The sequence below is a fragment of the Corapipo altera genome, unplaced genomic scaffold, assembly GCF_003945725.1.
Source record: "Corapipo altera isolate COAL_440 unplaced genomic scaffold, ASM394572v1 113, whole genome shotgun sequence".
NCBI classification, from domain to species: domain Eukaryota; kingdom Metazoa; phylum Chordata; class Aves; order Passeriformes; family Pipridae; genus Corapipo; species Corapipo altera.
In genome coordinates this window covers 3,657,321-3,671,686 of record NW_020884895.1, presented here as the reverse complement: position 1 = coordinate 3,671,686, position 14,366 = coordinate 3,657,321, and the positions used below count along the sequence as shown (strand labels likewise).

Here is a 14,366-nt window from a genome sequence, read left to right as displayed (position 1 = left end):
GGGGGATCACTACTGCAGCTTCCCAGGCTACTCTGTCTGTGCCTCGTGGCCAGGAGTAAGGAAAATAGTAAAGCAGAACATCTGCAGCCACACAATACACAGCTGCTGGCAGCAGAAATACTTCCATTTTTTTATCCACAGAGCTGGTGTGTGGAGGCTGGTGGAGGATAAGCTGCAGCCACCCAGCACATGGAAACGTGGGCGTGCACCACGACTGTCACATCTACCAGGACACCTTTTCATCATTTAAAGGCATCTGTCACATCAATCACACTCCTCAATATCTTCCCCTCTGGCTTTACTGTAGTGGAGTTTATTAGAGGTAACGGGAAAGCACAAGGGATTCGCTTTCGCTTCAGCTGAGCGCCAATGACCCCCGAGCCCGCACACCGGGGGAAGCCGCGCTCACGGCGGCTGCGGGGGACGGGGCAGGGCTGAGCAACGACGCCCGTACAGCCGCAAATGTATGACCCAGGACAGGCCCGTGAAGGCCTCGGGCTCCTCTGGGTTTCATTTCACTTCACTTGGTGGCACCTTCAGAGCCCGCAAGACGAACCTCGGCCGTCACGGCAGAGGCCGCTGCCTCAGGACCTCCCACCGGAAAGAGAAGCCCCTCCCCCGCTTGCTGTCGTACGGCGCTTGTTCTTTTGAGGGGTTTTGTATTATTTTTTAGGGGTTATATTTGGGGGTTTGATGGGGTTTTTTGTTCTTTTTTCCACCTTGGGGCCGCGCCATTTATGAGGGGGCGGCGCGCGCCCTCCTTCAGGCACCGCCCGCCTCGCGCCCTCGGCGCGCGCATCGTCTCCGCCCCCCTCCCCCTTCGGCTGTCGGGGTGACGTCACCGCCCCCCCCCCGACGGCGGCACCGCGCTCTCTCATTGGCTCCTGGCGGGCGGAAGCGGCCCCGCCCCCAACGGCGGCGGGTTGGCGGGAAAGGCCTGAGGAGCCTGGGGGGCTCCGGCTGAGGGGGGTCTGTGAAGGGGGGTCCGGACGGGTCTGGCACGGCACAGCCCGGCACAGAACAGCACAGCGGGCACCGCCGCAGCAATGCAGGCGTTCCTGAAAGGCCCGTCCTCCATCAGCACCAAGCCCGTGGCTGCCAAGGAAAAGGGCGCGGCGGGGAGCAGCGGGGAGAGCAAGAGGACCAAACCCATCCCCTGGGTGGAGAAATAGTAAGGGATGCTCTGAGGTCGCTGGCCGTGAAGGAGGGGTTGGGTCGGGAAGGGTGTGGAGAGGCAGTGGGTGCATAGCAAGGGGGGTCGCAGCTGTAGGTGTCCCAACCAGGGAGAACAGCTTAACTTGCCCTGTTCTGGATGAAACCCAGCACTGTGAGCTGCTGTAAGAGCCCTTTGTGGATGTCAGGCGATGCAGTTTCATCGCTGTGGTTCTGTGCGTAAGCGTTTGTGGAGCCTTTACCACAAAGTGGTAAAATATTGCAATTCCACTTCTAAAAACAACTCTGACAGGTGTTTACAACAGAAAAAGACAAACAGCTTCCCGAGGAATTAGATCACTTCGGTAATGTGGACCAGAGATGTTAGATTTTCTGTTATGGTTTTGACCTCAACTAGAAAATCCACTGTAATTCTAAAGTACCTGATGTAATGTTGTTTTTCTCAATTTCAGCTTGTTTCTGAAACTTTGTTAGCTAATAAATTGTACTTAATGTCTTTCTATTTAGTCGCCCCAAAAATGTGGATGAAGTCGCCTTCCAGGATGAAGTTGTTGCTGTGCTGAAGAAGTCCCTGGAAGGTGCTGATGTGAGTGTAATGGTAACATCTACCTAATCAGCAAGTTTAGACAGACACTCGAGCCAGTGGTAATGAAAATTCCTCTTTTCCAACTCAGCAATGATCGTTTTTGCAGTGGTACTTTACGAACAAGCCAAGTGACTTCCTCACTGAATGTTGTGATATGTGTGTAAAGCTTGTGGTATTTCCAGCCCTCCAAACACTGTAAAGGTGTCAGCTCCATGATACAGTTTGGAATTTTTCTGGAAAAGCTCAAATGGTAAACTTCTTGTTGGTGGCTTCAAATCTGAAAAGGTCTTTGTTGTCTCCTCACTTCTATTCCACAAGTATTTTTGATATTCATGTTTAAGAGAAGAGAGGAAAGAATGACTGGATTGCCAGTCATTCCTAAACAGTTCTAGTGACCTATCAGTGCTTCTGTGAAACTGCTAAACACTAAAACTGTTTGCTAATGAGGGAAATTTAATTTATAAGTGCCAGGCCTACTACTTGGATAGTGATCCTCAAACTGTTTGGGTTAAAGTTTCAAAGTAAGTCTCTTTGGCTCTAAAAATCTAAGTGTGACAGCTGCTCTGACCTCACTGCAGTGTTTTCTTCTGTGACTTAAGAGTATAAAGAAGATGAGCAGAGCATTTTCAGTTGCATTTGTTTACAGTTGCATTTGCTTTTGGATAAAAATTTAGTAAATGTTTGGTATGTATGATGGTTATTTCTTCCAAACCAGCTGATGGGAAGGTGCAAGGAATGAAGGGAGAGATAAAGTAGGTAGCCAAGAGATAGCCATGCTTTTTTTTTTTTTCAAATCAGAACAATTTCTTCCTTTGTACAAGCTGAGACCTTTTTTCCTCCATGCTTCACCTAGAATTGTCATTCTTGTGCTTCAAAAACCGGTTTTGTTTTTGTGATCTGATGGTGCCACCTGAGATGGTTGGCAGGGATGCTCTGAAAATACCATTTGTGATATGACTGTCTGCTCACCCAGATCTAAATGAAGCAATTTGGACCTTTCAGAGTTTTATTCAAGAAGCTGTTCACTCATAGTGTGCTCTAGTGCTCAATATGCACAGGGAGTCTTTGGTACTTGAAACTTTTAGCAATTTTCTCTGCAGTTTTTATTTTGACTGGTGTGAGTCTGTTTCCCTCTGAAAATCTAATTAGAACTTGGAAAAGCAAAAGTACCTTATTTGTTTGAGCGTGGGGAGCCACAGTGACAGAACTGGAAGGACTTGTATTTGTTTCTTTAGTTCATGTCTCCAATTTGCTTTGAGAATGCTGTTGTGATGTAACCTTGTCACGTAGTGTTGTACCCACAGAAATCTGTGTTTCAACACTAATGCTGCTGTTTTACAGTATTTGTACAGTTGGGGTAATTAGGAAGGAACTGTTAACAGTCAAGGGAAAATGAGGTGCTGCCACCTCTTCTGTCTGGACATATCAGTTATGTAACATCACTTAGGTTATGGGTTGGGAAGTTCTATTTTGAGCAACAGTTATTTAAAACCTTACAGCTTCTGGATCAGCTGTGTTTCTTGGATTCAGAGCCTGGACTTTTGGCCTCCTGAGTTGAACACACAAATCATAACTTCTGCTTGTGGTTAGAGGCTTTGTGTTTTGCCATAGCAACCCAAACTCAGCGAGGTATTTGAGGACAAAATCATGCAGGTACTTCATATTTGACGTTTTTTAAAATTTGGACATTTTTATTAGTTCTTGAAAGGACTTATTCTGTCAAAAAGGGAGAAGTGTAATTGAAACTCTGAGGTGGCTGGTACTTATTCAGAAGTTCTTACTGAATTTGGAGATCTGGGGAGATCAAAGAAACAGCTGTGACAACGCTGTAGGTTTGTGTCATGTGCTTTATTTAAACCTTAGTGTTGAGAATGGATAACTAGTCCTCTGTTGATTGGCCTGTATTTGTGGGCCTTGGTTTGGGAGCTTCTGAATGCAGCAGGACTTGTAACTCCCTGTTATATCTCCATCTGTAAGAGCAAGCATCCGTCCTGTTATAAACTGTGGAGACCAGAGTCCCAGTGGGTTTGAACTGGAGCAGTTGATTTCTGTCTGCCAGGACTGTTCATTTGTTCGTGTTTTTTGCAAAGAATCTGACAAGTGGCACAGTATTCCTAAGTTTTCATTTGCTTCATGATACCTCAGTGACTGAAAAAAGAGTGAAGTGTAGGATTATCATTGCAATTTACATCTTCACTTGTGCTGAAACTTCTGGAAAAGGAGTTGGGGTTTGCACTACATGCAGTGACTTTCCCATACACAGGGTGATGCCTGCAGGTGTCCTGCTTACCCCTGGCAAGCGTAGAAAAATGCAGAACCAGATCAGGTTGCAGTTTGTTTAAAAATACTGCCACAGTTACATAAAGGATTAGGCTGTGCTTGGTGAAAAAGTAGTGTAAATACTTCCATGAGAAAAGGCATAAATGAAGTTGAAACAAGCAGTAATAAAGTAGAGGTGTAATGGAATTAAGAAACAGTTTCTTATTAAAACTTGTTTTGAGAACTAGTAGTGTGTGAATTAGCATTGAGGCATGAAATTATGAATCTCCTTGAAAATATCTGCCCTTGCAGAGCTTGGTGAATTTTCAGCTGTCATTCAGTACATATTTCATCTCCCTGGAGCTGTCGTAAAAGATAGAGGAGCACAACAATGTTGTGTGTATCTCAATTTGAAAAAATGTTAGTATGTGATGCAGTTTGCTTGTTAGTAGTTAGGGAAACAAGCAATGATTGATTGGCAGAAAAAGCAGGCAAAACTTGAAAATTATTTATTTACTAGAAATTGATGGAAGATTGAAATTCTTCTCTCTACTTTTACAGTACATGCACAGTTGAGTCTGTTCTCTGTGTCATGTCTCAGTTGTTAGAATGGGTTGGTTGGTACCAAAATGATTGTCTCTATTTCATTTTTTGATTATGGATTGTGTACTTCTGCATTTTTCTCTGCTCTTTGAATGGTTTTGGTTTTGCTGTTCCCATTCTGTCAGCATTGCATGCTATATTCAGCGTAGAATTCTCTAATCTAATTTTAGTTGACTCTTTTTAAAAATAGAACATTTATTAAGGGCTGGAAATCAAGTCAGACTGAGAGGTTTGTCTTTTTGCTGTTGATCAGAGGGGACTTTTGGATTCTTGTTTTAAGAGTGTAGAACTGGAACATCTCCTACTGTTAAAGAGCAGTTTCAAAGTGATAATTTATAAAAGGGATTAATTGAGATAGTATAGAAAGCTATCATTCCTGTGCTAGTTAGAAAGCTTCTTGATTTCAGGCAAAATTCAGTCATGGCTTATACAAATTTGGTTTATGGTAGCTCTCTGACAGACAAAACAAAACCATCTTTTATTCCAGTTGATGATTTTCAGGTATCTAGCAGATATTTAGTTATATTCTCAAACTGGGAGGTTGTTTTGCTTCGTGCTGCTAAATGTCATCCTATAATTATTACTGCAGCCTTTGCTGTGCTGCTTTGATCTTCCTGTGTCAGCATATTTCCTTAATGCTGTCTTTTTTTTCATGCTGAGGTCATTAATTAAATTATTTTAAAGATCAATTAACCTAATCTCTTTAAGAAATACCACTGGTCTCCTTTGAAAAATCCTTGGGTGGGTGTGAATTTGGCAGGGCTGTGCAGTGCAGTGAGTCACTGGGAGCGTCCCTGTGGCTGTGTCTGCACTGCCCTCCCTGAATCCATCACAGCCATTCCCGAGCTGCCCTGTGCTCACTGCACTGGAGAATTCCCAGCATGGCTTGAGCAGGCAGTCTGGGGAGCTGAGAAAGCAAGGCATAGTTAACCTGTGACCAGTGCTGTCACAGTGCACTGCTGGTGTTATCCAGGCTGCTTGAAAGTCATCCTTGAATAAATTTGTATGTCACTGCAGTCATAGCAGTAAATTCTGAAGGCCTTAGTGATCTCAGACATGTCCTGGAGTATCTATATATATTAAAAAAAAAAGGGAATATTCATTTTGATAGAACATGTGATGGTGCCACCAAATAACAGCTTGTTCATGCTGCCTTATAAACAGCAACTGTTTGTCCTCCTTTAGAGACCTAGTAGTGAAAGACTTGATATTGTTTACTGTAAGGAGTAGATAGTTTCTGTTCTATTAGATGCTCAGGTTTTCAGTAGGTTTTGCTGGTTTTTGTTTGTTCTGCTCATTTATTTTTCTTTAAAATGGTGCCTTGCTGTTTCAGCTTCCCAATCTGTTGTTCTATGGCCCACCTGGAACTGGAAAGACTTCCACTATTTTAGCAGCTGCTAGAGAACTCTTTGGGTAAGCTGAAATCAAGTTGCTTTGGTGTAATCGACTGTCACGTCTTCTAATCATGTGACACAGTGCCTCTGGTCATTGCCTGCTTTTATGTAGTTTCCAGGATTTTTTCAGGAATATCTTCACACTCTAATTCTGCTCCAACATGAGATTTCTTTCTCATTTGTCTTGCCACAAGCTATTGGTTTCTGTTACCAGTATAGACTTACAACACTTAACACTAACAGCCATGTAACCCTATAGCAGAGTAAGGAAAAAAATATGACTTGCATCTGCCTTACTGAACTTTGTAAAGGAATTCCAGTTTTTATGATTTATTCAGTAAGTTGTTCTCTGAGTACTTCATACATTGTCTGAATTGTAATCTCTCGTCTGTGCACCACTGAACTGTGTCTGGGAGTAGTATGGGAGTCAGACTGAAATTCAGTGTGTGTACATTCATCAGCTCTCTTGTAACACTTGGGAGTTTTTGAGTAGTGAATTCAGTGATCCATAAGCAAAAAATGGATGAGGAGGTGTTTGATGTTATGATCAAATCTAGTGCTGAGTTCAGTACCTCCCCCCATCCCATTCATCATCTTTAATTTTTGACTCATTGTTTTTTGGAGAGAACCACTTCTACTTAAGTAGTAGGAAGACAACTTCACATTGTGAGTCCATTTTGATTCCCAGGATTATAAATCCTGTGTATTAATTGTTCAGTTGTTTTTTTTTAATCAGAGTTGCTGGTGTGTAGTACTGCTGCTAAATACCACGTGTTATACTTTGTAGATAATTCATTTGGTAGCACTGCCAGTGACTGTATCTTGGCATTTTACTTGTTATTCCACATTGCTCTCAGGATATAAGTAAAAAGGCAGATAATATAGTACTCTGAACTTATGAAGCCAACTTCCTACTTTTTTTTTTCCCTGGATAACTGATGTAATTTTATACTTCATTGTTTTCTGTAGCCTGGGAGGAGATTCTAAAAATAGCCAATGGAAATTCATACCTAACATTTAATGATCTCAACTTTACTGTCTTTTAACAATGTTATTTAGTAATGCTGATAAAAATAATCCCTGCCATTCAAAGCAGCCAGAAGGGTTGTTGATATACTCTACAGTGTATCATTACAAGGGTTAGCAGCTGACATGTTGTAATAAAACTTTTGCAGGCCTGAATTGTTCCGGCAAAGAGTCCTTGAGTTAAACGCTTCTGATGAGCGCGGAATTCAAGTGATTCGGGAAAAAGTGAAGGCTTTTGCTCAGCTCACTGCATCTGGGAGCCGTTCAGAGTAAGTGCTGGATCAAACCCCTCTTGCTTTGGACAAAGCATGTGGTTGGGGTTTTTTTCCAATATGAATGATGGGTCAGCACTGCCCAAAAGTTGGCAACACACAGTGCTTTGGCTGAGCTTTGGCTTCCTGGAATTTCAGGCTGGGGGGTTTGAATGCCCAGGAGGATCTTTTGCTAGTGCTGTTAGCGTTGGAGGCAGACAGGGAAAATCCTGTAAGATCAAAACTTCTGGGTTTGGTCATACATTGTTGTCTTTGCAGATGTTTGACTACCATAGAAAAACCTCTTTGCATAAATCATGGTGGAAGTTACTTCCCTAGTGGAGGATCTCACACAAGATGGGTTCAGTTTGTAAGATGCCGAAAGGATTCTGGCATTAGGTGATGAGAAACTCTGTGCAAGTCAAGCCATGTGTGTGGACTGTGGAAAGTAGCAGGAAGAAACTGCATGCCAGGACTGTCTGGCAAAAAATGATGTACTGAAATCAATCTGTTGCAGTGTTCTTTGGAGTTCAGGGAATCAGGAAACCTGTAAAAAGATGAGCTACATTAGGTGTTGAAAGAAGAAGAAGCAAAAGTATGTGTTTTAGAGGACTTTTGCAGCATTCAAGTTGCTCTTTCCATGGGAACTCGCCTCCCCCTTAATTACAAATATTAGTTTTTTATCTAAAAATAGTAAAAAAAGATAGAACCTCTGAATGTGTCATGTTTATCAAGTATACATTCTCAAGTAAAATATGATTTGCTATTTGCATTCCTTTTTTTGTTTATGTTTGTTTGTTTGTTTGTTTTTCCTTGATCTGTGCATTGCATGTCTCCTGGATAACAGGTTTCTTCTTACTTTTCAGTGGTAAAATGTGTCCTCCTTTTAAAATTGTGATCCTGGATGAAGCAGACTCAATGACTTCAGCAGCCCAGGCAGCCTTAAGACGCACCATGGAAAAAGAATCTAAAACAACACGTTTCTGTCTTATTTGTAACTACATCAGCAGGTACACATGGGACTTTTTGCTTATTTGGACTTATTGCCTGTTCTGTAGTCTCTTTTTTCCCCACTAAGAGATTGATATCTAGTTTTCATAGTTTTCAGTCAGTAGAGATGTAACTATACGAATGCAAGACTGAAACAATATTTAGGTTTCAACTTTTTTTTTTACAGTGTTGCAGTTTTAAGGTTATTTAAACCTTTTCCGCCTTGATAGCTTTGTTTGTATGAATTTGACCCACACATTGATTTTCCAAACACTTACATTCCTTTCTTTCAGAATAATTGAACCTTTAACATCTCGATGCTCCAAATTCCGCTTCAAGCCTTTGTCAGACAGTGTCCAACAGCAGCGGCTGCTGGACGTTTCTGAGAAGGAGCATGTGAAGATCAGTAATGAGGTAACTTCGTGGTTGCCATGTAGTTTTATTGCTTAATCCAGTGCATAACTGCATGGCAGTGAAAGAGGCCAAGTCAGCATACTTTTCCAGGCTGCTCAACAGTGTGAAATGCAATACATAAACTCATTTAGGTATTATTCTCCTTCCGTAGACGAGATGAATTTTAAGAGTTGTCCTAAAACCAGAGAAGTGTCCACCAGAGAAGACTGAAGCTAAACTGTAGGGCTTTTTATTCTCTGCTAAGTGCACTGGCATTAAACCATGCTTCATTCTGAAACTGCCAGCACACATTTGTGTTACTAGAGAGGTTGCTTTGTGACTTGTGTATTGTGCCTGGCTCTGAAAATCTGCTTTAGGCACTACTTGATGTTTTAAAATAACTGTGTTAAAAAAGTGTACTGGATTTTAATTAACAGTGAGCATATAATTTAGTATATTCTGACATTGTTTTTCAGGCAGTGTCATACCTTGTGAAAGTGTCAGAAGGAGATTTAAGAAAAGCAATTACTTTCCTTCAAAGTGCCACTCGCCTAATGGGTGGGAAGGAGATCACAGAGAAGATAGTCACTGAAATTGCTGGGGTAAGCTATGCTTTGCAGTTTCTCCTGAAATTACTCTGAAAAGCATTTTGTTACCCTTATCTACTGTTACTTAAAGTTGGATTAAAAAATTGTTCGATACCCACAAGTATTGCAGTATGGTACAATAGAGTATCCACCAGAATTTTAAAGACTGCCTGGTTCTGTACACTTACTACGTAGCCAGTTTCTAGCAGCTTGTTCTGTAGATCATGGTAAACTGTAAAATAGTCTTATAATTCAAACAGGTTGAAATATTCTGCCCATAAATGCAAAATGTATTGCCTGTTGTGGAACAGTAGATTAGAACATTTTTTGGTGCTTTTATATATGTGTGTATATATATATAAGTATAGATCATTGAAAATATGGTTTGGAAGCACCACAGTGGAATGACTTTCAGTAGCAGCTCATTTACAACTTAAATGTTCACAGTGACAGTGGCTCTTCAAGGATCTGTGTAGATTCTGCTTTTTAACAAAACAGCAGTGATTTATTCTAGAATGACATAGATAATACTGACAGGGACAGGAGAAACCTGGGAGGAAATGCATTTAACAAAACATGTGTGAAGGTGTTCCTATAGCAACAAAACACTTACCCCTAAAGCAAGAAATGTGAGATTAGGAGTTGAGGAGCTGAAAAATAAATGGGCTTTAATGATGGATGCATTTCCCTTGAAGGTGCTGCCATCATAGGTGATTGTAAGGGCTGGGAGGTTTTCACTTTAATGGAACCAGAGGCAATTGCTTCTGTGCAGTGTTTTACAGAACAATTTTAAGCAATTTTCTCAGTGAAGTCATTGTTCAGTTTTGTGTATCTAGCAGTAAAACAGAGCTGATATCTGAATAGATATCAGATATCTGAAACCTGGCAGAAGTTGACTGTAATGACAGGAAAGAGAAGCATGAAATTCCATTATTGAATGAGTCATGCTTGTTTAAACCAAAGGAACTCAACTTTACATCTTCATAAAAACATGAACTTCTTGGTCATACATAACTTCTGTGACCCTGGAGTGACCTTAGTACAAAAGATTAATAAAGAAGCTTTGAAAACAAACTATCCAGACACTCAACCGACAGGAATGACAGTGAGTAGAAGGGAAAATGGGCAGCTCTTCCCTGCATAGAGCAAAATAATGGCATCTGTCAACCTTTTTTCTTCTGATTTATTGTCTGATCTTAGTGCATTGGGCTTTTTTTGGATGTCCCTGGTGTGTCTTTGGAAATAAAACTGATTTGCTGTGTTGTTTTAGTGTAGAGTGGTGCAGAAAGCATTGGCTGATCTCAGTGTTGAAGTCTGTCCTCCACGTAGTGTCCTGAATAACAGTTGTGTGTTGGATTCATGAAGGTGACTTTGACAGTTCACTGTCTTTATGGTTTTTGTTTTAATGTCACCAATGTAGGACAAATATTAAAGCCTAACTCTCACTTTCAAAATTTAGTGGGTCTATCATATACTTGCTTGAAGTGGTTGGGTGTGCAGAGGAATGAAATGCTGAAATGGCCTCTGCCATGAGCAGTTTGGATCTGTTACTGTAAGTATCGACATCAATTTTAAGTTTACAAAGTAGAAATTAAGAAATGTCACTTCTTGTTGCAGGTCATCCCTAAAGAGACAATTGATGAACTGCTCTTGGGTTGCCAGAGTGGTTCCTTTGAGAAACTGGAAACACTGGCAAAGGTAAAGTCCTCTTAGTGCTCCAGCCTGAATATTTTCCTCAGTCACTGCCCTTTGAATCCTTTGTTGCTGGGCTGCAGCAGCAGAACATTGGCCTCAATCAGTTTGGATGCACGTTTTGGGAAGTGTCTTTTACCAGTTAGAACTCCAGGCTTTCCCTTCTGAGGAAGAGCTGTCAAAGCTGCAAATAAACTTCCCTACCAGTGGGACTGTTTTCTCCTGAGTTAAACTGGTGGCACGTGGAGCTGTTTGGCTGAATTAGGCAGAGTAGCATTTCTGAGGGAGGCACTTGGCTCAGGCCTTTAGAACTGTCTCTTCAGAGGACTGTAGTAGTCCCTGGACTAGTCACCATCTTCATTACTCAGAAGCTGTGTTAGATGAGAAGTATCTGAGTAAAGCTGTAATAACTCTTCAGTTTTAAAATATTTTGTGGTAATCTTATGGTGCACTAGTGATTAAGTTTGTAAGACAAACTGCAGTGACTTAAAATAGACCTTGCTGGAGAAAGCACAAGCTACTGTTTTATAGTGGTGGGTTTATTTTCTTTAATACAGAATTTTTCTGAATAATGGGAAATTTCTAATCTTGAGAGGTTAAAGCAGGTTCAGTCAGTCTTGAACTGGATTTTAACTCAAGGAGTTGTCCCTGACAGAGAGCCAGCCACAGTACCATTCCCCCTTCCAGTGAAATGTTCCATGGCTTTATGAAAAAAGTCACTATGATCAGCCTTCTGCTCTTTGCTTGGCTGAGCCTCACTGGATAGTCTTGGCAGGACCTTTGAGTTTGAGTCTGGATTTATTCTCCTGTAAACTTGCAGCAGATCTTAAAATTGTTGTGCAAGGGTTTGTGCAGATGTCCCTGTCTTACACTTTCACATTGACTTACATGGTGTCTGAAACTGTGTTGATCCTAAGAGGTGATGATGTGGATTATCCAAACCTTCAGGGTCTTTTATCAGGCCGTGATCTGATCTAATGTAATGGAGTGGTTTGTAACTGTTCTCCACTTGCCAGAGTAGGTGCTTCGTGGTGGGTGGCACAATTGGACACACAGTTCTGTAAAGCATGGGAGTGGATTTAGCTGTACAGAAAAATAAGGTTGCACCAACTCTTTTTCTATTTCCATAAACTTCTTTCTTCCTAAATGGCTTCATTGACCACTGTTCTCAGTATTTGTTGGTTTTGTAACTGGGCACTACTGCTTTTTTTTAAAAAGCTATCTTTAGTTACCATGGGTTTTATTTTAGTAAAAGAGCCTTGGCCTTACAGATCTCTGTATGCCTGAGACTAGCAACAACCAGATGAAGAAAATAAATCAAAGTTGGTGGCACTTTAAAATGGGAAGGCTGTGAAACTGCCACATGATGCTGTGGATGCCAGGCTTTCCTGATTTTAGAGTAAGATTGGACAGGTTTGGTGGAGGTTGTTAAATGTTTAAGATGTCTCACAAAATCCCCGACATGTGAATTGTCAGAAGCTGGAAGAACATTTGGGCAAAATTACTGCTCTGTGCCTGCCTTGCTCGTGCAGCCTTTCCTGGCTGCTCACTCTGGGTCTCTGGCAGGCAGGATGCAGGGCAGGGCTGTGCACAAGCTACTGAACTGTCCTCCAAAATGTAGGAGTTCCATACTAAATTTCAGCACAGTCTTTCAGTTCAGACAGAATTTTTCAGATTGGGTTTCCAGTTGAATTACCTCCATTTTCCTCTCTCCCTGGCACAGAATCTCATCAATGAGGGGTTTGCTGTTGCTCAGCTTGTAAACCAGCTGCACGACACGGTGGTGGAGAGTGAAGATTTCAGTGACAAGCAGAAATCTGTCATAGTGGAGAAACTTGCGGTGAGTCTGCAGCTTCAGTTAAAAAAACCAAACCATGTTAATCTTCACTGATTAATTTTTGTTTGTAGGGTCTCTCCCAAGAGGTACATGATCATTTTTTTGTTTTGAGTGTTTCTTGGTAGAACCTACATTTTTATGCTGAGAAATTTCATGAGAAGGAATTGAACCCCAGTTAAGTGAATTATTGATCATATTATGTTGTTCTAGTGGGACTCAAGCAAGAGGATTGTGGGTTTGGTTGTTTTTCATGTAAGGTGGGAGGAAAAATTAGGACAAAATTAAGTCATCGCCTCAAAAAAATTAGGAGCTGCAAAATGCAAGTTTTTGTTCTGATGTGTAAAATACACCTTTAAAAAAAAATTCATTAACTTGCTAAATTTTGACCTAGAAGAAGAGGCAGCAGTGGTGGAGGTTTTGCTAAATTCACTGCAGACAGGCAGGTGGTGTCCATGCCCTGCAGGGATGCTCCTGGCAGGTCATTTCAGAGCCAAAGGCACATCTCTTTGTCTGTGGAGCTGCCTTGCTGTGGCCTCCCCAGGAAGATGGAGGCTGCAGAGCTTCTTGTTCCCACTTCAGTAGGAGGGGTGTGCAGTGTGTGACTGCTGGAGAAATCTGTGCCAATTCAGTAAACAGCTGCCAAACTCCACCTTGGGGTTCTCCACTGTACCCCAAGACACAGGTGCCAGGAGCACCATTTTCAGAGGGTTTTACCTCCTCTGTTCTGTCTGCAGGAAGTGGACAAATGCCTGGCAGATGGTGCTGACGAATTTTTGCAGCTGATGAGTCTCTGTGCCCTTGTGATGCAGCAGCTCACACAGAACACCTGACTCCTCCAGCAGCCCTTTGTTCCAGGGGTGGCTGCGGCTCTGAGACCAGAGACCCATGAACTTTTGTACTGTTTTTGCAATAAAAGGACTGCTTCAGCAGTTGGAAAAGCTCATGTTGGAGTATTTGATTCATTTTTTTACACTGGGTTAAAGAGCAGAGGGGTCAGTAATGCTTCTGTGTTGCACTTACACTTGGAAAGGTAAAGTCATCAAAAAATGTGCATAGACTGGACACATTATCAGCTGCAAGCAGAGAAAGAGGAGTTATTCATTGCAGTCCCTGTTAGTTTTGAATGAATTGACTTAGCAAAATGATCACATCCCTACTGAACTTGGCTTCAGACTGAACTCAGCTCCTGGAGGAAGATTCTGTGCCACCTCTATCTTGTATCTGATGCTTTAGTATTAAATGTTGCAAAAATAGTTTTCTAGTAAGCATGGTGCATCTTTTACTTCACTCAAGCTACTAAGAAAAAATCTGCAGGGCAGGTCATGTTCAAAAGATGTTACTTAAGACTGCCTGAGCATTACTCTGTTCTTGCTCACAAACCCAGTTTTGAAGCTGTGACCTGGATGAACACAGCTCTGTGGTGGTCAAGCAGCTTTGGGACATTTCCCTTCAGAGATGCTTTGAACACCTGTTCCACCTTCCTGAATGCAGTTAAAAAAAGGAGCCCTTGTAGAGGAATGAAGCTAAAATGCTGCAGTGCAGGGAGTTTTTATCAACCAGCACAGATTATTAAGG

At 41.8% G+C, this 14,366-nt stretch overlaps 1 protein-coding gene across 2 annotated transcripts; it reads left to right on the top strand.

The window, feature by feature from the left end:
• The first annotated feature begins 318 nt into the window (after positions 1–318).
• RFC4 (replication factor C subunit 4) lies at positions 319–13,734 on the top strand. 2 transcript variants are annotated; one of them, XM_027647620.1, is made up of 10 exons: positions 319–630; positions 1,681–1,759; positions 5,955–6,034; positions 7,191–7,310; positions 8,159–8,302; positions 8,576–8,696; positions 9,152–9,277; positions 10,880–10,960; positions 12,678–12,794; positions 13,526–13,734. In XM_027647620.1, exons 1-10 carry the CDS (start codon positions 467–469, stop codon positions 13,619–13,621), a joined length of 1,128 nt encoding a protein of 375 aa, XP_027503421.1. In that variant the 5' UTR covers positions 319–466; the 3' UTR covers positions 13,622–13,734. The 2 variants fall into 2 exon arrangements, with proteins under 2 accessions (XP_027503421.1, XP_027503422.1); XM_027647621.1 differs by lacking the exon at positions 319–630 and adding an exon at positions 917–1,171 and having other exon boundaries at positions 13,526–13,714.
• The last annotated feature ends 632 nt before the right edge of the window (positions 13,735–14,366 follow it).

Excerpts from the sequence above, each read along its gene's own strand:
- RFC4 (XM_027647620.1), top strand. The coding sequence starts at position 467 with ATGACCCAGGACAGGCCCGTGAAGGCCTCGGGCTCCTCTGGGTTTCAT. Across the intron at positions 1,760-5,954 it reads AGTCCCTGGAAGGTGCTGAT|CTTCCCAATCTGTTGTTCTA; the intron begins GTGAGTGTAATG and ends TTGCTGTTTCAG. Across the intron at positions 10,961-12,677 it reads AACTGGAAACACTGGCAAAG|AATCTCATCAATGAGGGGTT; the intron begins GTAAAGTCCTCT and ends TCCCTGGCACAG.